Genomic DNA, 23,404 nt, shown 5'->3' with positions numbered 1-23,404 from the left:
ATTGCACCTACCTAGTTAGTGAATATCGCTACAAAGTGGTTTCTTTTTCAAGAGAAAACAAATATCCCTTCACAAAAGACAAATTGAATGAATGATATATCAATATGGCAAATAGCTTAACTTTAGCAGAGATGGTAGACACTTTATCTTTGCCTTTTCCATTAAAAGAACAACAAAAAAGGGTAATTGAAGCCCTGTTAAATGGAAATAATATATTTGCCCTGTTACCGACCGGTTACGGCAAAAGTGTTTGCTATGGCATTTTCGGTGCAATCATGGACAAAGTAAGTACAAAAAATATATATACTTTACATACCAACAAAATCTATCTATTTATATATCTATTTGTCTTTATAGCCTGTCTACCTCATTTATGTATGCATAACAGGAAAAGTGGACACCTGATATTACTGGGCACATTTAAAAACAATAACAATGTATTTTGTTGAACCTTTGGCGCTGCTCTGTGGCGACACGGGCACACAGGCTCCGTAGCAACTTGTTATATGTCCTTATTTGTTTAGTTTGTCTTCAATTCTCTGTAACATACTCACTATGGGATATCAGCTTCCCCTGGCGATGCACAGAGCTACATACAATAAACTCCCGGGCCATCTCATTGGCTGTGAAGGGTATGTCACGCAGACGTAAGTCCTAGGGGTATAAAACCCTCACGTGACTGTGGCTCCTCCTCTTTCAGCTTCTCTGCAGCAGATGCAGCACGGCTATTAATACATATTAATACATAATACATGTATCCCCCACGGGCTTTTCTTTTCGTTAAATCTTCTTTTAGCACGCTCCTGCGGCTATTCTTCAATCTTTCTATCATCTTAGTTTTCCTCCCCATTATTCCAGGCTAGCCCGAACGGGTTAAGTTAGCTGCTAAGCCGGTTAGCTTAGCCCTTTGTTCGGACTGGTGTTAGCCTAGCTTAGCTTAGCTTAACACTCGACGCTACCTGTACCACAATGGAGGCTCCTCGCAAGTGTGATCTCGCGGGCTACGCTCACTACATCGCCGGCGACGACCCTCACCAAGTCTGCAACGTACCAGGGTACTGCATCGACTGCAACTTTCTCTTGAAGCACCTTAACTCCCGCCTGGCTAGAGCGAGACTCTCGCTGGATGGGGCGGTGTACAACTGAGTGGTGAGGCCTCGTATGCAGCCGGCCAAGCGGCCCTTCCCGAGACGCACCGTGCGGACGAAACTGGCCCGAGGGCCGTGCGTGGTGGCCCATACCGCGTGCGGCCTCAGTCCATGGGCCTTCCGGCAGCCGTGGTGCCTCTGGATAGCGTAGCCAGCTGGCCGCGGCGCCACCGTGCTACCAATCAAGCTGTTGCCTCAGTGACTGGAGGGACCCTCCATTTGCAGAGTGGCTACGGCACACCATCGCCCACTGCTGCTGTGTCTGGTGGCCCCCACCGGAGGCAGCAGCCTAGCGGCGTTCCCTCTCCCTCCTCCAAGGTTCCAAAGCCTGCTCAAGCACGTCGCCAAACGGACGTTTACCAGGGGAGGAAGCCGACAGGGACGAGGGAGAGTGAGTGAGTTAGGCCAGACTAGCTACGTTAGCTGCTTTGCTAGTATAACGTCGCCCTAGTCAGGCAGTGTTTTGTTGGCTTAACACCCAGCTAGCTTCACTAAGCAACAGGTTATTAGCAGTGCTGTTCTAGCTTAGCTTGCCTCGCTAGGACAACACCAGCTTGTTAGCCTTCCCACTCTGTGTAACGACCGCGTTCGGGGCTTCTACAGACCGCAACCGAGCCGGCGTTTTACGAAGGACAAGGCCGTTTCCTGGTACCAGACTACGCCTTCTCCTAGCGCCAGACTCCCAGGAGGTTCATCGGGCGCCATTGGGACACATGAGGGTTTTTCATAAGACTATGTTAAAACGTTTCATGCTGTTTACTGTTTCTGTGCCTACTTTTGTTTCATTTCACATGTTTCAAAGTACACAAGCACATTAGCAACCCTGTCAGGAGGCTCTATTGAGACACATGGTTGTTTTTCATAAGGTATGTGAAAACGTTTCATGCTGTTACACTGTATTCTGTCCCTCCCCTTTTTGTTTCATTTCACATGTTTCAAAATGCATAAGCACATTATCCACGGACAGGTTCTTCGGGCGCCTTTGGGACACATGGTGGTTTTTCATAAGACTATGTTAAAACGTTTCATGCTGTTTACTGTTTCTGTGCCTACTTTTGTTTCATTTCACATGTTTCAAAGTACATAAGCACAGTAGCAGCCCTGTCAGGAGGCTCTATTGAGACACATGGTTGTTTTTCATGCAATAATGTGAAAACGTTTCATGCTGTTACACTGTATTCTGTGCCTCCTTTTTTGTTTAATTTGTTTCAAAATACATATGCACATTATACAGCCCCTGTTATAAGTCCCTGTTATAAGCCCAAAAGTGCCTATCATGCCTGGTTTATGTAATGATAAAAATAAAAGGCTGCATGCAACAATTATACTTCTTTAGAATGTCTTTAGGCCCGATTAAAGCTCTAGCTCAGTGTATGGGTTTGATTGGCAGCTGCAGTCCACCGGCCTCAGCAGTTGGATTGGAAGCTTCTGTGTAACTTGCTTGTACAGCCTGAATGTACAGGAAGGTTACAAACTTCAGATTGTTGGATTCTAGTAATTAATGACTGTTAGTTGACTAATGTTGTTAATGACTTTATGAGGAACTAATCTAAATTCACATCAGTCAAAATAATGACATTACCAGAAATTTAGGCTGGATTTGTCAAAGTGGAATCTTAGCCGCTATGCTGCTTGTCTTATCTTTTTTTACATGTAGGCATTAGGAAATCGACATACATGTGCATTAGGGCTGCATGATACTGATGCAAACACTTTTCCCCCATGACACCAAGGGCTCTATTCTGGGTGAGATTTGAACAAACCACTAATTACGGATTTCGGACTAGGCAAGAGGCGTTTCCCCGCAAAATTCGGTATTCTATGGCACCCCCCTCACCCGCCAAACACCTGAGCTACCCGTTACATTATGCATGCATAGGTGTGGTTTGGGCGTTACAATGATAAAACCAATCACCGTGCCAGAAGCCATTGCCTTTAAGAGAAGACTGCGCTAGCCGTCATCCCCGATCCAATATATGCTCTAGCCTATCTACCTGTCTGCACTGTTGCCTGGTCTGATTATTATAAGCCACATTGGGCTTGTTTTCCTTCTTTTTTTTAATTTTATCCAAATACATTTTTATATAATTTGTAGCCTATTGTGTTCACAATAAGCTTGTCATATTAGTCAGATCCGGAATAGTATATGAAAGCCATTTAAAATATTTATACTATTGGTACACACCGGCTGCTCCCAAATAATTAATTACATCATGTTGCCACAACGCTCCTACGTGGTACACAGACAAACAGTAGCACATGGGTATAATAAATTGGACAGTTTTAGGAAAGGTCTATAGCCTATGTACTCACGTTGGCTGTATTGTTCTATTTCCACCATTCTAATGGATTCCAGGGGTGTGTAAACATCTCTGTAGTAGCTCCATAGTTTCCTCTGAAGTGACGCAGTTAAAGTTAACTTACATCCATATTGTCCCCGTTATCTTTCATCATCCACCTTTGTTCAGTAATCCCGAACAGAGCTAAACTTTAAGTTTACATCAATCAAAGCCTCTCAAACCCAGACACATTGCTGCAATGCGGATGTGCGTCGCCTACCTACCCAAAATAACAGACATACAAGCTATCAACGGCGCTGCGTCATGTCTGTCGACAGCTTACAGATCTGTTATTTTGGACAGCATGCAATGAGGCGCGCGCGCCACGGAGAAGCCTAACACTAAACCAAAAACATTACATTACGTGGTCAACAACATACTAGACATGTACTGTAACTTGCTTGGAGCTTTTAATGCAGTGGTTCTCAACCTGTGGGTCGAGACCACAATGGAGCACCCAACGCCTGGCGAGCTTGTAGATCTGCTATTTTCACAATATTTATCTGTGGAACCGAGTCAAACAAAATGGGGGGGTCCCCAGTTCAAATATGGTTATTTTGGGGGGTCATGAACGTAGCGTTTACGCGGGGAATATAATAATAATATAGGCTAATATATATAATATAGGCTATAATATAATATTCACCCGCAGCATGGGTTTAACGAGACAGCAGCCAAAATGAAAATCACACTAGATGATCCTATCATCTTATAAAAAATTTAAGTGCTTAAGATTTTAGCCCAAACCCAACGGGACCCGACCCTGCCCGTCGGCACCGGCTGAGCCGGGTCTACGTTTTTTTTACATCCAAATAAATTCACACCTTGTAGCGTAGGCTATTGTGTTCACAATAAGCAACTTGTCATATTAGTCAGATCCCCAAGAGTATATGAAAGCCATTTAAAATAGTTATATATTCTTACACAGCTGATGCCAAATAATTAATCAACAGGGCAGCGCAACGCAAAAGTAGGTAAAATCAAGTCATGACGCAGCAGCAGATCGAGCCCCCTTTAAAGTTTAAACCATAACATGACATCTTCAGACTATTGAGCTTTCTTCATGTCTTTTTCACCTCAAAGTAAATGTTGGATTATTTCTTCAAATGAGAGCACAGGCAGCGGGCAGTAGCCTAGAAGGTAACATTGGATGTGATTTCTCCATCCATTCTATGAAACATATATTTCATAGAATAACCATAATCATTTTTAAAACGGTTATGGGGCAGTGTATATATTTATATAGCCCTATTTGCTCCAAGCTGTTTTTTAAATAAAATATAGACTGCTGGAAGAATTAACGAATTACCAAGATTTAATGAGAAATAAGGCTTCTTTAGAAAAATGACTGACGGGCTGGGCTGGGCCTAATTTGTCAATTATTAGTCGAGCCGGGCTGAAATATTTAGGGGATATGAAAGCTCTAGTTAGTAGTTTGAAGTGCTCATGTGGCTAGTTGCTTCTTTTTTTTTCATAGACCTGCGGTTGCTTATTTCTCGCCAAGGCTGGCAACACGGCTCATGGTCCAACGCACAAAGCCATTGTAGTGTCTGTGTGCACTTGGCGGGTGATTTTAGAAACCGGCGGGTGGTATTAGATTCCACTATCCCCCCCCCGAAACCCGTACCCATGTGTGTCTGTAGAATTGCAATGTGGGGGATATAGCAACAACACGCCCACGGGCAAATAACGGCGTCGGCATAATGGTGACGGGTAGAGCAGGTGCTAGAATAACCTATTGGGGCGGCGCAGCTCCATTATCCGGATTTAACGTGGTTTAGAGGGGGGAAAAAGTGCTGGAGAATAGCGCGGCAAATCTCTTCACCAAAAATTGATGATCTACAAACTCACGTCACGTCTCAGTGCGAGGCATTGTGAGGTTGTAGATCTTCTCTTTTCTTAGAATGTTTCAGGTGGTTAATATAAAAAATAAAAGGTGTCCCGGTGCCCCTTTTGAAGACCCATGCGCTAAATGAATTCCTCTAAATAATGTATTTATACTTTACAGTGACAGAATCTGGGACGACACATGGGAACCAGCCAAGAAATTTCCAGAGGACATCCAGTAACCTCACGCCTAAAGGGTACGGTCAGATTAAAGTATGGCTGCCAGCTGATAACCCTCCCCGTATCCGCCTTCGTCTCACCTGATTGGACAGAGGTGGAAAACCAGCATCTACTTTGAATCCACTACATCTCAGAGGCCAATATTGTACTTTTACTTTGTGTTAAGTTATTTTGGAGATTTTGTTTATTAGAAAACATACATTAACCACTTCAGCCTTATTTCGGCCATTTGAAAATAGTCGATCTACAAGCTCACAATGGGTTGCGATGCGACGCATTGTGAGCTTGTAGATCTGCTATTTTCAAATTACATTTGGAAACTTGAAATGGGACATTCTGCAAGATGAGCACTTTAGTTTTGGAATACATGCCAATGCTTTTGCACTATTACTCAAGTTACTCAAGTCACTTTCACATGTAACCGAGTATATTTCTACATTGCTGTATTGATACTTTTACTTAAAGGGCAAGACCACTTTGGTAGAGGTTTGGGTTGTGTAGTTACCTTGCCATGATGTAACTCCAAAGGTGGGCAAGAAATAAAAAATCACACCCTGTGTGAAGTGGGCGGTGTCTTGCTAGCTAATCACAATACTGAATGGAGTCGATCAATCATGTACAAAAGATAAATACATTTATTGAAACACTCTTTATGATGGACAAAACCATAACTTAAAAAAAACAAATGTATGTTTTTTTTTAAGTTATGGTTGCTTATATAGGTTTATGCACATGTGTCATGTGACACTGGCCAATCACAGTCCTGAATATATTGTGATTGGCCAATCACAGCGCAGGATAATTGTACAAATTTCCAAACCTCACTTTTAGGGGCGGTTTCACTGCCCAAGATATTTGTACATTTTTCCAAATCTCACTTATAGGGGCGGTTTCACCGCCCAAAAATTATTGCTCTATTGATTAGAAATTGATAATTCTAAATATGCTCCCCATTGACTTACATTGTATGGTAAAACAGCTCTCAAAGTCACTATTTTAGCACGTAAACGAACGCAAACAAAGTTGATTCAGACAATATAGAACATCACCAAACCCAGTACTGTTTTTCTTTATTTTATAAAAATGTCAACTTCCTGTTGATTTTGCCATTTTTAATAAGTAGAAAACCTGGACTGGATCCGCGGATCCAGATCTTCAAATAGTAAAATCAACAGGAAGTTGACATTTTTATTAAAAAAACAAACGGTACAGGGTTTGGTGATGCTCTATATTGTCTGAATCAGCTTTGTTTGTGTTCATTTATGTGCTAAAAGAGTGACTTTGAGAGCTGTTTTACCATACAATGTAAGTCAATGAGGAGCATATTTTTGAATTATCAATTTCTAATCAATGGAGCAATTATTTTTGATTTCTTGCCCACCTTTGGCGTTACATCATGGCAAGGTAACTACACAACCCAAACCTCTACCAGTGGTCTTACCCTTTAAGTGAAACATGTGAGTTCTTCCACTGCCCGGGAGGAAGTGGACTAAGAAGGAAGGGCTATATTTTGTTCTGTGCAATATTTTTTATTTGTTTCTTTCTTTGGTGTCATTAAAAGCCATTTGCACTTTGAATGTTGTGTTTCTTCCAAGATGTCAATCTATACCAATCAACAGTGATATTAACTGTCTTTTGTCAATGAATGAATGTATCCTAGATATACTGGATATGATATGAGCCAGATACTGTATGTAGCCAATACAGTGTCAGCTGCAGATAGACTATACAACTGTATGGACAGTTAAATGAATAATTATGTAAGGTACGGTAAATAGCAACTATGAGCAATATATAGGCTACCATCTGTCTGCAGTGAAATAGTTGACAGGTGACTATCCTGGTGCTGTAGTGTACCACCTGTTAGCACGTGTAAATGCCAGTCATTATTCAGGCTCATTATCCAAGAGAACAACATATGTTTTATAAAATGAAAAGAAGGTGATGCAAGTAAATACACACTATTAATAATACATCATTTGCCAACCATGGAAACAATGAGAATTTAAAGCCATACACCCAATAACTTAATGATTCAGACAATGATGATAGTTATCTATTAGAGGGTATGCATCATATTCCACTCATCTAGACTGTGGCAAAACAAAGCATCATGAAGCTGGAGTTTGGAAGCGCTTGTTTGGAAACTCCTCCTGACTCGTCATACCCTCTATTGTGTGTAGACTGCTAGCCATGCATGAACATCAATGTTATTTCTATATTCCTGAGGGGTTACGTGTAGACAATAAACAGAATGGGATCCAGGATGTGAAGCCTGAGAAGAGGAAGATGCCTCAACAAGTGTTGCAGAGAATGACCTGTTTGACAGATTTGTTTTGCATCATAGCCTACAAACAAACAAAGAACAGACTGAGAGGTGTTCAGACCTTTTTGATAAAAGGTAAAATGATTGTCATTTTAAAGCCCAAACCACACCAATGATTCGCGATGCAACTCCTTGCAACCAAACAGTTTTATGGACATGTCACACCAATGCAACTCCTTGCAACTGCCATTGGGGATAATGGTTGCGAGTAGTTGCAAGTAGTTGCATGCAATCGTTTGGTTGCAAGGAGTTGCATCCTGCTAGCCTGGGGAATGAGGCTCTAATGGCCATATTAAGTAAAGGGAAGGGTTAGGGTTAGGTAACCCTTATGTAACCCTAAACTACGTATCAGGTCCATTATGTAGTTTTCCTAATTGTAATGGATGACTATGTAAGTAAGGCACACATCAATATCTCAAACACATTTGGTTACTAAATAATTCCTGAAACATCTGTTTGACTGATTTTATCTAGGATGGCTCTGAAATGGTCTGAGAATGTATGACTGTTAGACTCATAGCTTGGAAGGAGATGGACATTAAACTTTGTCATAGGTCAACAGCAAAGCCATCATTTGAAAGGCCTTGCCCTACATAGAAACATATTTCATTGTAAATATTATGGGTTGTTCCTGCTCATCACAGGTGCCCTTGAACATTGACACTGACCCACCTGTGAAGCTAAGGTGGGCCTAAAATAGACGGTCTACAAGATCGGGTTGCCGATGCAACTCATTTGAGCTTGTGTGAATCGGTTATTTTAGGCACAGTCCTATGTGTTATTATGGATCCCAACAACGTTATAGGATAGACCCGCCTCACCTGTGTCTTGATTGACTCCTTGGCAGGCCTAGTTTTACTGAGGTTATGGTTATGGTAAGGTTTAGGCATAGTCTTACTGAGGTTAAGGGTTAGGGTGCAGGTCAAGGGTATGCGTGTGACATCATTGTACCTGGAAGTTATGCATGAACGTCTATTGAGTGGCAAAATACAGCGTCAGTAGGAGTTTCCAAATGAGCGCTTCCAAACTCCAATGCTTCATGATGCTTTATGTTTTGCCACTCAGTGTAGATGAGTGGCATATGATGCCTACCCTTTATTACTTTTTTTTTTAAAATATTAGTTTTTGGGCTTTTATGCCTTTATTGATAGGACAGTATAGGCTGACATGATGGGGATGGGGAGAGAGATGGGGTGCGACACGCAGCAAAGGCCGCCAGGATCGGGACTCGAACCCGCGACACGCTGCCAGGCATCAGAGCCTATGTGGTATGCGCCTGGACCGCGCCCCATACCCTCTATTACTTTATTAGTCTATTACACTATTACACTATTACACTAACCTTGGTGTCATGTTTGACGCAGAGCTGTATTTGGACATTCCCAGGCCCCATGTGGCCAGCTTTCTGATACTCATTACTTTCATATACACCCACCTTGGTAACACTTGCTATGCATAATGTCTTATAACAGGGGTCTTCAACGTTTTCAGCCCAAGGAACCCCTAGCTGAGAGAGAGATGAAGCAGGGACCCCCATACATTGCATACAATTGTGTTGCAGATTAAACCTTTTCATAGATTTCATAGATAGCTTCATTGACTATCATCAGTGCTGTGTAAATTAATATTTTTGGTTCATTTCAGACATTTAACCACTTAAACATTGAATACTTGGTACTTGATTTGCTTCTTTTGCCCTTGACACCAAACCTCTTTGCCGAAAATAGCAGATCTACAAGCTCACAACGCCTTGCAGCGTGAGGCGTTGTGAGCTTGTAGATCTGCTATTTTCAGCTAATGTTCAAAAGATATAGAGATGTTATTAATGTAAAAAAAAAAAGATCCCATCACAAAGATTTGGCGGACCCCCTGGAGTAACTCTGAGGACACCCTAGGGGTCCCGGACCCCCTGTTGAAGACCCCTGTCTTATAAGCAGTTATAATGCATTATAATCTGCTTATGAGTGCTACTATACTATTACACTGTACTATTACAGATTCCTGGAATGTATTGTTGTAGTATATTCCCACTGCCAGCTAAAGCCAGTAATCACCTTTTAATGTAATATTTTAGCAACATTCACATTGTAGACTAACAATGTTAAAGAGGTGGTGCCATGGTTTTGCACTTTTTCAGTTTTTCATGTGTCTATGAGGTTGATAGAACTTCATAAAGCCCCCCGGTGGTGTTTTTATGGTGTTTTATGTCTTCTCTGACTATTTGGAGTTTATTCCTGGAGGCTGAAACCTTGAGGGTCAAACGTGCCAATAGAGAAACAGCGCTTTAGTGACATCACAAAGCCATACCCTCCCCCTCATTATCATAACACAACAGGTGTGGGCATGAGGAGGAGGAGGGACTAGGACAGGTGGGTGGTGCTAAGGTGGTGGAGGAGGTGCTAAGGTGAGAACCAGGTATACTTAAAGGGGAAATCCACCCATTTTCAATATTTAACTATGTCATTAATATAGCATAAAGGAGTTGTGTGGAAATAAGAAAAAATTAAAAAAAAAATTAACATTGCAAAAAAATTTAACATTGCAAAAAAATTTACATTGCAAATTACACTGTGATGACTCATCACAGTGTAATTTGCAATGTTAATTTTTTTGCAAATGGGTGGATTTCCCCTTTAATGAACTGGAGGCGTGTCCACATAAAAACGTAATTTTAACAATTTCTGTACACTTTTTTTTTCTCCTAAAAAATGTAAAAAATCCTTACATAATAATAATACCTTATGATCAGGTTTTAGGGTTGAAAAATATCATGGCACCCCATCTTTAATCATTGTTAGTCTACAATGATTAACATAAAATATGTGTATTGTGCTCCAGAAATGTCCCAACTCTCCACCTTGAATGTCCACACATTTGTCCTCCAGCTAGTGGGAATGAAAGCATGATTTGCGGTTTTGTATGAACAAAAATGTTCTGTGAACAAAATGCTTCATAAGAACATTCAACAGACATTTACTGAAAAATGTATTACTTACATAGTATACGAACAATACACGTAGGCATTTCCTGGTATTCTACAAGTAGCTTTAACTAATTTTTAATCAGAATCAGTGTTATTGGCACATTACAGGTTATATAGATGCCTGTATTAATCCTAAGAGGAAACGTCAGTTGCCCAGAGGCAGCACAGTCAGCCAGCAGTTACAAGATGACAGATACACAACAAGGACTGTCAGATACAGCAATAGAGATGAATACATTCCAGAAGCACCAATATAAGGAGGAGGCAATGGAACAACAAGGAAGGTTTAACTGTCTTTTATTAAGGTGCAGATAACTGTATAAATCAGACAGCATTTCCATGTGAATCACACCTTCATATGGTCCAGAAGTACCATCAATAATAAACAGTATACAATATATACAAATATGTACCCTGCAAAACACAGATCACAGTCGCACAATGGAAAAGAAGCCCCTGGGCCTTATTTGATTTGTGTCATTACATTAGCGTAAACTTACTGTACTGCCTGTACTGTTAAAAGTCTTAACAGGAAAAGGGACCACTTCACCCATTCGTACAAACATACAAACAAACAAACACTTCAGAACCATTTCACCTGCCTGCTGTTCTCACAAAGACACAAAGGGACCCGCACACAGAACACATTGAAATGCATACTTCCCATTTTCTCAAATTCTAAGCATGTGCACTAAAAAGGTCTGGCACAGACATTATCCTCTCAAACATCAAATGCGTAAATGTATGAAGCAGTCAGTAAGTAACCATGTCCATTATGGTCATATAGTAGCCTACCTGCAGCACATACTGTGCAATTGTACTATAGCACAAAACACTGGTCAGTGGTCAGCATGCAACAAGCTGATGTAACAAGTTTTGGTTAACGGTTAGGGAAAGCAAAAAACGTTGTCATCCTGTACAACCAACCATCCAAAATATATTTTGGGTATATGGAATGTGTTCCAGTTGGAATGTGTTACAGGGCCACAAGAAAACTACACATTTGGCCACATTTCAGGGGTTGACACTAAGGTCTCAGAGGCACTTGCCTGTTGGGCAAGGACAGGTCATGTTCTACTTTCCCAAAGGTCATCCATTATGAAATGATATGTAAAATTTTGATTACCGTTCAATTCAACTTTTTTTTTTTTTTTTTTTTACTTTCTGGGGCTGTGCGATAACAAATGTCATACCTCAATGTTTAAGCAAAATACATACATAGCTATGAATATGACTATGGGTTCACACTTGCCATTTTATATTTTTAAGTGTAGCAACAGTGAGAACAGCACATTATAGGCAAACAGTGCTCTTATTTTACATTCCACAGACCAGCAGAAAGAGTGCTCTTCTTGTGTTTATTTTTAAAGATGATTCCATTGGCGTCTGCTCTCAAACAGCAGAGAGGGGACGTGCTCTCTGCATCCTCATGCATTCTTCATAAATGGTTGGATTGTGTTCCTTGCTGAGGGCCAGAGTCAATGACCTCCTCTCTCCTTCTCCTACCCCATGCTCCATCTGACACAACACAGCCCAGCTGTCCCCAGTCGGGCAACCTGAAAGCAAACTCCACCTGACAGAAAGTTTTATTTACCTGCCAGGGGCAGTTTAGTAGTCCGCAAAGGGGAACAATCCACACAAATCGTGGTAATCCAACATTGGAATAGTAGTCAATCAAAGAAAAGTGGTCCAGTGTGGCTGTAAAAAAAGGCCTGTAGGTAGGAGTGGTTGAGAGAGAGCGAGATAGACATGACCAGAGGAGAGCCAAATGAAATGGTCTGCAATGGTTGCCTATTCCAATTCGTCCTCAGACATGTCTGAGTCACTGTCATCATCATCAGCATCATCTGTGTTGTCCAAAAAGGTGACGTTCTCTGCATCAGTTAGAACTTGCATGTAACGTTCCCGTGACAGCATCATCACTTTTTGGTTTTCCCACTGCTTACGGAGGATTATGCACTGGAGTCCTTTCACACCCTCGAAACTTAGGTTCCACGGTGGGCCTTGGGGTAGAACACAAGACAAAACCTGTGTTAGTAACAGTCATCAGTGGTATGTATTATATTCATGAAATATTGTAACACTTGCTATGCATCCCATGCCTATAATGTGTTATAAACATACTTATACAGTTGTAAGTATAGCACTCATGAATAATGCCTTATAACAATAACCGGTCCAAAACACATTATAGAGATTTGTATAATGACTTATAAGGCCATGTAAAATGAATTGGAGTAAGCTTATAAAACTATAGTTACAGTTATAAGCAATCATAACTGCAATCATAAACCATTGTATAATGACACTTCCTAAGAATCCCATCTTAATTCTCATAGTAGTAATGCTTAACAATCACGCTTATAATGCATTATAATATTTGTTAAAATCCATTATACTGTCATAACTGTCTATACAAGATCATAGAGACCTATAATAATTGACCTTAAGTCACCTTATAAGGGCCGATGCGTACTCCACTTTTAGAGCAGAGTTAAAATCGGTTTGGCTCTGTCCAAACAACGTCATTCAGAGGTTCGGAGGGTGCTGCCGAGATGTTGTGACACCCGAAACGAACCGATTTAAACTCGGCTCTAAAAGTGGAGTATGCATCGGCCCCAAGTCATCATGAAATGCTATTTGTGTTATGATAACTGTTAAAATGCATTAATATTCTTTTGTGGGTGTTTATTATTATAATTATACAGTGTTATACGCAGATTAGAATGTATTAGAATGTATTAGAAGTATGTTTATAATGAATTATAGACATGGAATGCATAGCAGTTGTTATAAAAATAATTTATTGCAAATACATACTCATTGGCCCAGAAGAAACACTGCAGGACAGCTCCTTCAGGTCATGGTCATAAGCTGAAAGACTTTTCCAGTGATGTTCCATCTCAGTCACCAGGATTTTCTTCGTGAGTCGCCTTCCTGCCATGATGACGTCAAACGCCCGTCTCTTTATTCTGAGATCGACAGAATCTGGAATGCATTTATGACAAAGATTCACAGGGAAAATGAGCAGTGTTAGCCACTTAGACACTTGTAAACACACCACTCAAAGTTGCCTCTCCCAAACTCAACGAGCAAGTGTGTATATTATGTGTAATTATGGGTCAGATTTGTTGGAAGCAGTCAACAGACTAGTGTACATACCACTGTGTTGTAGCTGCCATGGCCATGCTGTATCAACAGATAGGATGGTATCCATGCTCAGGTGTTCTGCGCTAGGAACCAACCTGTTGTACTGTTCCACAACAGAAGCTAGGATCTCCTTCTCCTTCCTCATCTTTCGAAGGATCCTGGCACGAGCTTTTGTTCCGTCAGTGTCTTTATGCAGACGCTGAGACCTCCTTTTGAGCCCAAGCACCAGCATCTCTATCCTATTGGCCAAGGCATCAGGCTCATCAGCAGTAGTTGTTGGTGCTGCAGAGAGGAAATAGTTGGGTACAAAACCACAGTATAAGACACAAGGATTAAGAACCCAATGTCAGTGAACTCCAGGTAACGTGACCATATCACCCCCATCTTAGCTGTCTTCACCCGTTAGTGTCAGAATTGATTTTAAGATTTGACTTATTACTTTTAAAGCTGTGAGCAAATAATATGTGCATTAACAATAATCAATTCCTCACCTTCTGCCCACTCCTTCACATCCTTCACCCAATCCTCCAACTGGCTCTCTGACACTGCTAATTCAACCTTTAGTGATTCCAGGTTCTGCTGTTGGCTTTGAAGACCTTTAACGGCCTACAATGACAAAGAATCAGAGACAAGAAAACAAATGTTGTCTCAAACACGTAAAATACTGCCACATGGAATATAAAAAATCTTAAAGAACATCACTGATATCATTACCTTCTGATATCGGCGAGACAGTGATGTGGCTAAATTGTCAATCTTTTGTTTATTCCAGCGCATGGCCATGAGACTCAACATGTCTGTGCGTCCTGCAAATATAAATTGATGCAAAGTTTCAAAAATGATAGAAAACGCCAATATTTAGCCGATTACAGCACATGGTTATGCGAGTCAACATGTCTGTGAGTGCTGCAAATTGAAATTGATGTTATCATTATCATAATATATGTTAACACATAGGCCTAAGTAAGTATTATTATACTTGTATACGTTTTTGAAGTGGTCATCTCACCTGCTTTTGACATGTGCTTGGTGGTCACTGCAATTCTAGAGAGGAAGGCATTGCATTGCTCAACCTAGACCAGGGGTGTCGAACTCATTTTGGTGTCCGGGCAAGATTGGTCAAATGGTGACTTGAGGTGGGCAGGAACCAGTTGCGGACGCACATGCGCGCTCACACGCATTCAGTTATACAGCATTGTTTTTCAATCTGTTGTCTTGTCTCAGAAAACAAACAATGCAATTTGTAACAATAATAATAATAATAATAATAATTATTATTATTATTATTATTATTATTACATTTATTATTATAAACCATTTTAAGTAGAATAATTTGAAGTTAAACAATACCTGGTAATGTGTGTGGGTGGTTAAATAATTACATTTATAGAACAGTGGTGTAAAGTAACTAATTACATTTACTCAAGTACTGTACCTAAGTAAAGATTTGACGTAGTTTTACTTTACTAGAGTATTTCCAATTTCCAGAACTTTCTATTCCACTACATCTCAGTCACTGCTATAACTACAGTATATCACTTTAAAAAATGTTTTATGAAGATTAGCTACTTTAATTATTTACATTTACAAAAATAGCAGATCTACAAGCTCATAGTGTGGCACTCAGTGCCGCACTATGAGCTTGTATATCTGCTATTTTTGAATAGCCAAATAAATCTTAAAATGACACAGATGCTTTCCCAGATTGAATGTTAAATACGCTCTGAGTTCAATTAATACTGAGGATTTCACTGGGCAAGCTCCTGAGAAATAAAAGAAGCAGCTTTGATACATTTATACGTTTTTAACACATATATGATTAATGCTTCTAACTACCTATTACCATTATTATATTTTCAAAAATGGCAAATTTACATGGTGTAGCCAGCATGAAATTTCATCTAAATCACTTGCTGCTCCCAGACACCTGACATCTCTTTGCTTTAACAAACTTAATGTCAGGGAGCAGTTATTTTCATAACACTGCACTACGTTGTGTGTGTGTGTGTGTGTGTGTGTGTGTGTGTGTGTGTGTGTGTGTGTGTGTGTGTGTGTGTGTGTGTGTGTGTGTGTGTGTGTGTGAGAGAGAGACAGACAGACAGACAGACAGAGAGACAGAGAGAGAGAGAGAGAGAGTGTACATGTCCGTGCTGGGCTGACTCCTGTGTGACGATCAGAGAGTATAGCCATCGACTAGTTGAATAGACTGTTAACGAGCCAATCAGCCAGAACATTCCGCAGCTGGTTAGACAATGCCTGGGCGATCAGAGGTACTCAGTCAAGTAGCAGCGAGTGGGGGAGGGGCGAGCTGCTTGGCAGCACAGCAATGCAAACTGCGACTCATATGTCTGTTAGATGTAGTGTCAATTTACTATTTTTCAAAGTAATTCGCGGGCCGCTATGGACCTTTCCGCGGGCCGCAAAACGCCCGCGGGCCGCGAGTTTGACAGGCCTGACCTAGACAGACAGACAGACAGCCAGACAGACAGATACCTTTATTATCCCAAGGGGGGAAATCAGTTGCCCAGAGGCAGCACAGCAGTTAAGGTTACAAGTTACAGAGATGTATGAAAAGGAAAAAGTACTGTTAAGTACCAAAAACGTGTCCATAACAGTCAATGCTACATAATTATATCACTTACCTCCTCTCCCAAAGTTAATCCAGCTCCATCTTGATGATTTCCACTCCATTTCACCTGGGAAAAATGCACAGATTAGGTTGACATCCATGTGCTGGTGTTCTGATAAAGTAATACTATCACATGATAATGTTTCCTTACTCACATTTGAAGTCATGGGCCTTAGCATGAAACACTGAGAGGAAAGGTTTCATGTGAAGCAGATGGTTTAATTCTGGACATTTGTCTGCAACTTTCTGAAGGTATGGCCAATATTTGCACGTAACATCCATGCAGAAGAACGTGATTTGCCTGCTGGCCAGCTGGTTCTGCAGGTATAATGGGTAGGCATATATTTCCCCCCTGAACATATTGAGAGCGCCAAGTAGCACTCCATGGCGGCACACTGCAATCTCCAGTCCCTCTTCATCAAGATTGCTTGCAGAACGTTTGGAGGTCTCTCTGGCTGCTGACCACTGACCACCACAAACGGCTCTCCCAGGGACCTAAAATATGGAAAATGGATGATTAAAACCTTTTCGTATGAGCTTATTGTAGTTGTATGTACAGAATATATAAAAATACATATCTGTAGAAAACAGAACAAAATACTACTTTCCACAAAGGATCGATGGAAAATTACCATTTGACTTTTATCCAGTTATACTTTCTCAGTCTGCGCATAAAATGCAGCCTCTGCTGACCTTTCTTATAGACGGCATCGGTGTTGGAATTCCATGTCATCTTGGAATCAATCGTTGTACCCAAGTACTTGTATTCTTCCAGTTTCTACCTCATCCCCATCAATGACTATTTTCTGGTGTGCACGAGCACTAGTCCCAAAAGCAACCTCCTTAGTGTTCTTAATATTCAACTGAAGGAAGTTACTCTTACACCAACCAGCAAACTCATCCACTCTTCCTCAATATCTTATCTCATCATCCTCAATCAGACCAACGATAGCATGAACAAGTAAGCTCAAGGTGAGAGGACAGCGCATTTTGAAATATAATTATAGTATGCAATCTTACATGATTGGTGGTCTTGTGTATGTAGTTCACAAATTTGGTCACATCTTCATCCCTGGCAATGAAGATTCCATCAAAGATGGCCTGTTCCTCAGATCTAAAAGGGAAAAAAAGAAAAGAAAAAAAAGGAAGCAAGAAAGAAAGATAGAAAGAAAGAAAGAAAGAAAGAAAGAAAGAAAGAAAGAAAGAAAGAAAGAAAACCTACTCAACAACATTTTACAATAGATTTCAGCCTAAGGTTTCTTGGTAATATAAATGCTGTTACATTATACTAATTTTGAAGTACCTGGCTGCACTCTTAAAACGATAATGTTTGCGATTTCCATCGACTGAAATCGCAACCATTTCTGGTGTGCAAGCAGGGCACACGAAGGGCTCCTCCTTGCAGAGTTTTTCAACCTCATACTGTACAACTTCCCACTGAAAGTAGCTCTTCTGGAAGGCATCTGTTGAGATCTTCCCTGTCTATTTCAAAATAAGTATATCAACAGTTTATAATGGGCAGGCAATAAATAAGCAACAAATTCAATGCACATGACAAAAAGAAAAAATATATACTGTAGGCTAAATAAATTAAATACTCACACGGCCAAAGTGAACAGTTCGCTGATCAAGCATTCTTAAAAATGCCTGGCAGGACAGTCCTGGTGCAGCCATCTTCATTTTCTCAAATTAGAAAAATATATCTGTGGCATAAACTGTTGCGAAATGAAGTGTAGCAGGCCGGTAGTTACTGCAAATGAGATCGTCCACTCCAGCAGTCCAAGTGGCTTGGCATGACTCGCAACTCAGGTCAGGCATGCTGAGATCATATCGCCCTAGAAAAATCAAAGACACGCACACTGTAATGTAAAACCTAGCGTGGCATAAATTAGTCAATAGGCATACGTTTGATTTCATAAATACACCTACTGTATGACAAACCTTGTGGGAATTACCAAGTAAAAATATATTTTTAAGATGCTTTAAAAAAAGAAAAGAAAAATCCTTACCATCCATTGTGATCACAGCAACAGCCTTTCCTGGGTTGACCCTCAATGCCTCCGATGCACAACCACAGATATTTTCAGGTATCCGCACAGGTACAAAGCTCTCTGAAAAAGATCATAGATTTGAATTTAGATCATTTGTGTCCAATGGTAAATAGAACATTACGATTGCTGGAACCACTTGAAGAGACTGAATGAAGAGTGAGAAAGGTTAAAAAGATTCCATGGCCGTAAGACAGGACAAAAAAATGCATTGTTTAGTAGTAAAAGTAATGAGATTAATGAGTCAGAGAGGATATGTTATGGTGTACTCACAAACAAGAACTTACCACAACGGCAATGAGCCTCATCTACAATGCAGGTGGTTGGAGGCAAAGGCTGGAAGAACCCGGCAGTCATGGCATCCCTGTTGTGCATAACATTTCTAGTGTCTGTGTGCGTTTTGATGTCACATTCGGCACACAGGAATGGCCGTGGTTCACAGCCATGACAGCAGACAGCAGCTGGACTGATGGCACACTGTTGGCACATGTGTGTGCCTACATCTGCCCTCGCTGCAACGCGGTTAATCAGCCGGGGTCTCTCTGCCCGCCATCTCTCTAAAAGAGAGTGGTTCCGCGAACTCCAGTCGGAGGAAGCCTGGAGAGGAGCAGGGGTTGGTGCTTCCTCGATGTCAGCCGATGCAACGCTCAGGGAGTGCTGGAGCTCTTGTATGAAACGCTCTGTTAAGATAGTATGGGATATTGAAAAACAACATTATGTTATGTTTTACATTTACAATATAAAAAGTATAATAATGGCTGTGAAAAGGTTAGTTGCACATTTATTCTGGTAAATGTGTTATACAAACATATAATTAACATTCAAACTCATTGACAGATTATTAGAATATATTATGAACATATTGCTTTGCACTAATGAAATACAACGGCATCTGGAGCAAAGGAGACCTCAGCATTAGTGTCAGGAAAATCGTTGGGAGGAACAGGTTTCTGACCGCAACCACCTGGATGAGCCTTCCGACTTGGACCAGCTATAACAGGAAAAAAAAACACTGTCATCAACATTTACTTTCAAAATTGTCTCGAATGCCGCAGCATGATTGGTCTTCAACCAGCCAAAAATGTCACGTCGCTCTGGATTAAGAGCATCTGCTAAATGCATGAATTGTAAAAACTATAACTAACTATATAACTATACTATCCTATTTGCTGTAACACTAGTGTCAGCCTGGTTATTATCCTGAGGACTATTAGACTTTTCACAAACCATAACGTGGACAGTTCAGTCGCCTATGAATATGCAATCAAATAGGAATGATTGCTGTAGGTTGATTTTAAAAAATGTCTAGCTGTCCATTGGCAAGGCACTCAGGACATCTTTTTTAAAGGAAGCCTTATCAAGGTAAATGTTGTTATAACCACAGTGATTTTCAATGTTTATTACATGCACACACATCACGACAGACGGCAAAGCAAGGCACCAATCTGCTCATCAGGAGCAGTTAGGGGTTCAGTGTCTTGCCCAAAGTCAAGTGGACACTTCACATGCTCTGAAAATGTATGCGATCCACCCATATGACCACATGGCAGCTGAGATAGGCTGCCGGTTTAGTGGTCAGATGGGTGGATCGCAAAAGCTTTTGAAATTTTCAAGTGGCCTCAGGTCTAAATGAGTTAATGGTATAACAATACTGACCCTGATTTCTGGTTGATCCTGGCCTTGCAGGGATGACATTTCTATCGCTGTCTCTCTTTTTCCACCTTACGGTCGGTCCAGGTGCCTTTGCCTTCTTCGCTGGAGTTGGTGGTGCTCTCCATTGTGACTCTGGAGGAATCAAGTCATTTAGACTTCTGGCCACAGCTGCCGCTTTTGCGCCACTTAAACTCCTTTCAAGTTCCGTAACCACGGCTTTTGAATCACTCATGGTGACGGGTAACAACAAATTACAGACAAAGACAATGATAAGACAAACAAGGGTAAACACACACACACACACACACACACACACACACACACACACACACACACACACACACACACACACACACACACACACACACACACACTAAGAGAAAGTTGTGGGGTGGGGGAGAGAGGGGGAGAGAGAGAGAGAGAGAGAGAGAGAGAGAGAGAGAGAGAGAGAGAGAGAGAGAGAGAGAGAGAGAGAGAGAGAGAGAGAGGCTCTTAAAAGTGCCTTTTGGGTTGTTTGTTTGTTTGTTTGTTTAGGAGAGTTTGGTTGGAAGGATCTGTAAGAGAAAGCAACATATTCAGAATTACAATGAACAAAAGGAAAAACAGCCCTAAACCAGATATACAGAATCTTATACTTAAGCCCAAAAACACATCACGATACCTTTAATAGCTGCATACACTGAAATCCTGAGATAAACTCTGAGAGTGTACAGAACCGAATAGACCAGGGGTCTTCAACGTTTTCAGGCCAAGGACCCCCTAGCTGAGAGAGAGATGAAGCAGGGACCCCCTACTCTATATTGTATAAAATTGTGTTTCAGATTAAACTTTTTTTGTTTACTTTGTCTGCTTTTCCCCCCTCTACACATATAGCCTCTTTGCCAAAAATAGCCGATCTACAAGCTCTCAAGCGCGAGGCGTTGAGAGCTTGTAGATCTGCTATTTTCGGCTAATGTTCCCCTCAGAAAAGGAATTCTAGGGTTCAAGTGGTTAATGTAAAAAAAACTATCACACAAAGATTTGGCGGCCCCCCTATAGTAGCTCTGAGGACCCCCTAGGGGTCCCGGACCCCCTGTTGAAGACCCCTGGAATAGACCCTTATAGACCATATTCACACGGCGGCCATATTGCCATTAAGTCAATGAAATGCCACCCCAGTTGCCACAGCAACGCAATGTTAAATTCCAAAATGGCCGCCGTGTATATGGATTATGGCAGCGGTTCTACAAGTTTTTCATGTGAAGCGACCCAAATTAATATATAACATCTCAGTTTTACGAAATAGATCCATAAGCTCACAACACGTCACATCGCAATGCGTTGTGAGCTTTTTGATCAGCTACTTTCGAATATCCCAACAACAACATTAACATCATAATACATTTAAATTAAGTGATTAAATAGTTCCTGTTTTAAAACATATTTATTTAACTCCTGGTACCAGCTTTATAGTTGAATCCTCTGCCCCCCGCCCCCACCCATCTTCTCTTATTCAACTGACCTTTATCCCAACATGTTTTGGATTGCACCTCTGTATGGTATATGACTGTTCAATTGAGTACAATGGACCAACATTTAAACAAGCCCCTGGGGCTTATTGTGTTCATATTTTAGCATAACATTTGACTGTACTACTAGTACTGATTGATTGATTGATTAATTGATTGAATACTTTATTAGCAGTACAAGACAGTAAAGTTCAATATTTAAACCACAAGAAAGCACTATGGCTTATTGGGATCCTTTTGTACCCTATTCATAATAAAACATCCATTTGATTCCATTTGTTCACTCAGAATGGGAAACACAAACAATGATTACATTTCGTTTTGCCTTTAGTGTTGTGCAAACAAACATGGCACATAGCATACATAACTACACACAAATGAAGAGGGACACACACAAATAGCCGAGCTCATGTTGTTGTGTTTAGCGTGGCTTGTTAGCTTTAGGGATATGTCCACAGTAAAACAGTTTTAAACTTATACAGACCAACCAACTTGCTACTGTACACAGCCTAACATGTTAACAACAACTCCGTGTTGTGGTTCTATGATTTAGTGGTGGTGGGGGTGCAGATTTAACATGTATTTCTATTAAATAAATGCAAAAGTAACAATAGTTCACTTACCGCGGTGTAGTTGAAAAACAATGCAATGCATCATGGGAGGACCAGACGCACATCATATCCATTCGTCACGAACAGCGTTGCCAGGTCTGCTTATTATAATTTCCCCCAAAATTGAATTTGAAAATAGCAGATCTACAAGCTCACAACGTTGTGAGCTTGTAGATCTGCTATTTTCAAACAGCTGACGTGCTCATGAGTCATGTGGCCCATAGTTGCTTCTTTTGGGCTTGTTTTCCTAGACCTGGTTGCGTGTTTCTCTCACAGAATCTGGCAACACTGGTAATGACGTTTAAGCAACATAACTGCCCCCAGAATCAACATGATTGTTTACGTCCTAAATGTAACAAAAAACATGAAATCGTTTTGAGAAAAAAATAAATGCTGCTTTGTTTTGTTTTGCTGATTTGTTCCTAAGCGACTGCAAAAGACTGCTGCTATTTGTTTCAAAAAGCTTTAAAAGCAAGCCAGAACATTTAAAGAATGTGAAATGTGCCTATAACCACATTTCCGGTCTAGAACGGATACGGAAACGTTACGTTTGTTTTCATGTATGTGGACGTGATGAAAATCCGGATGCAGTAGGCGGGATTTAATGAGTGCCAGGAATCAAGAAATTACAAATAATTATTTATTGCTAGAATTGTTCATACATTAGGCATTTAAGTGCCAGAATAATTGATTTATGGACAAGCACATCTATTATATAGATCTATTAGATTAAACGAAATAGTTTTGATCGGATCTTTACTACTGTCAATCAAGTCATACGGAAGTAATGTGACGTGAAGTCACAGGTTTAGAAAAGTTAAATAAAAGTGTCGTTCTCAGCAAATACTCATCGAAAAATTACCAAACTAGTATGGAAATGCTCAGAATATTTACAGGTTTTTGTGGGTGGTGGCGTGTGGTCTGGTGCATTTGAATCAAGCT

The 23,404-nt window shown here is 40.7% G+C and overlaps 1 protein-coding gene across 3 annotated transcripts; it reads right to left on the bottom strand.

Annotated features, from left to right (window-relative positions):
* Positions 1–18,057: 18,057 nt before the first annotated feature.
* On the bottom strand, positions 18,058–20,660 carry LOC308101841 (uncharacterized protein). Of its 3 annotated transcripts, XR_013934570.1 has the most exons (5): positions 20,347–20,660; positions 18,978–19,370; positions 18,652–18,753; positions 18,245–18,477; positions 18,058–18,124 (listed from the first exon to the last, which is right to left on the bottom strand). XR_013934570.1 is itself a non-coding variant. In XM_080451344.1 (4 exons), the coding sequence occupies exons 1-4, from the start codon at positions 20,573–20,575 to the stop codon at positions 18,332–18,334; spliced, it is 870 nt and encodes a 289-aa protein (XP_080307470.1). In that variant the 5' UTR covers positions 20,576–20,660; the 3' UTR covers positions 18,170–18,331. The 3 variants fall into 3 exon arrangements, 1 of the variants encoding a protein (XP_080307470.1); XM_080451344.1 differs by lacking the exon at positions 18,058–18,124 and having other exon boundaries at positions 18,170–18,477; XR_013934571.1 differs by lacking the exons at positions 18,058–18,124; positions 18,245–18,477; positions 18,652–18,753; positions 18,978–19,370 and adding an exon at positions 19,574–19,681.
* Between the last annotated feature and the right edge of the window lie 2,744 nt (positions 20,661–23,404).

Source organism: Gymnoscopelus braueri (assembly GCF_963280865.1).
Source record: "Gymnoscopelus braueri genome assembly, chromosome: 15".
NCBI lineage: Eukaryota > Metazoa > Chordata > Actinopteri > Myctophiformes > Myctophidae > Gymnoscopelus > Gymnoscopelus braueri.
This window is presented reverse-complemented; position numbering and strand designations above follow the sequence as displayed.

Bases quoted from the DNA above. Each gene is read 5' to 3' on its own strand.
- LOC308101841 (XM_080451344.1), bottom strand. From the start codon at position 20,575: ATGAGTGATTCAAAAGCCGTGGTTACGGAACTTGAAAGGAGTTTAAGT. The intron at 19,371-20,346 runs GTCAGTATTGTT...CTATCTTAACAG, and splicing joins AGGATCAACCAGAAATCAGG to AGCGTTTCATACAAGAGCTC. The intron at 18,754-18,977 runs GTAAGTTCTTGT...GATCTTTTTCAG, and splicing joins TGAGGCTCATTGCCGTTGTG to AGAGCTTTGTACCTGTGCGG.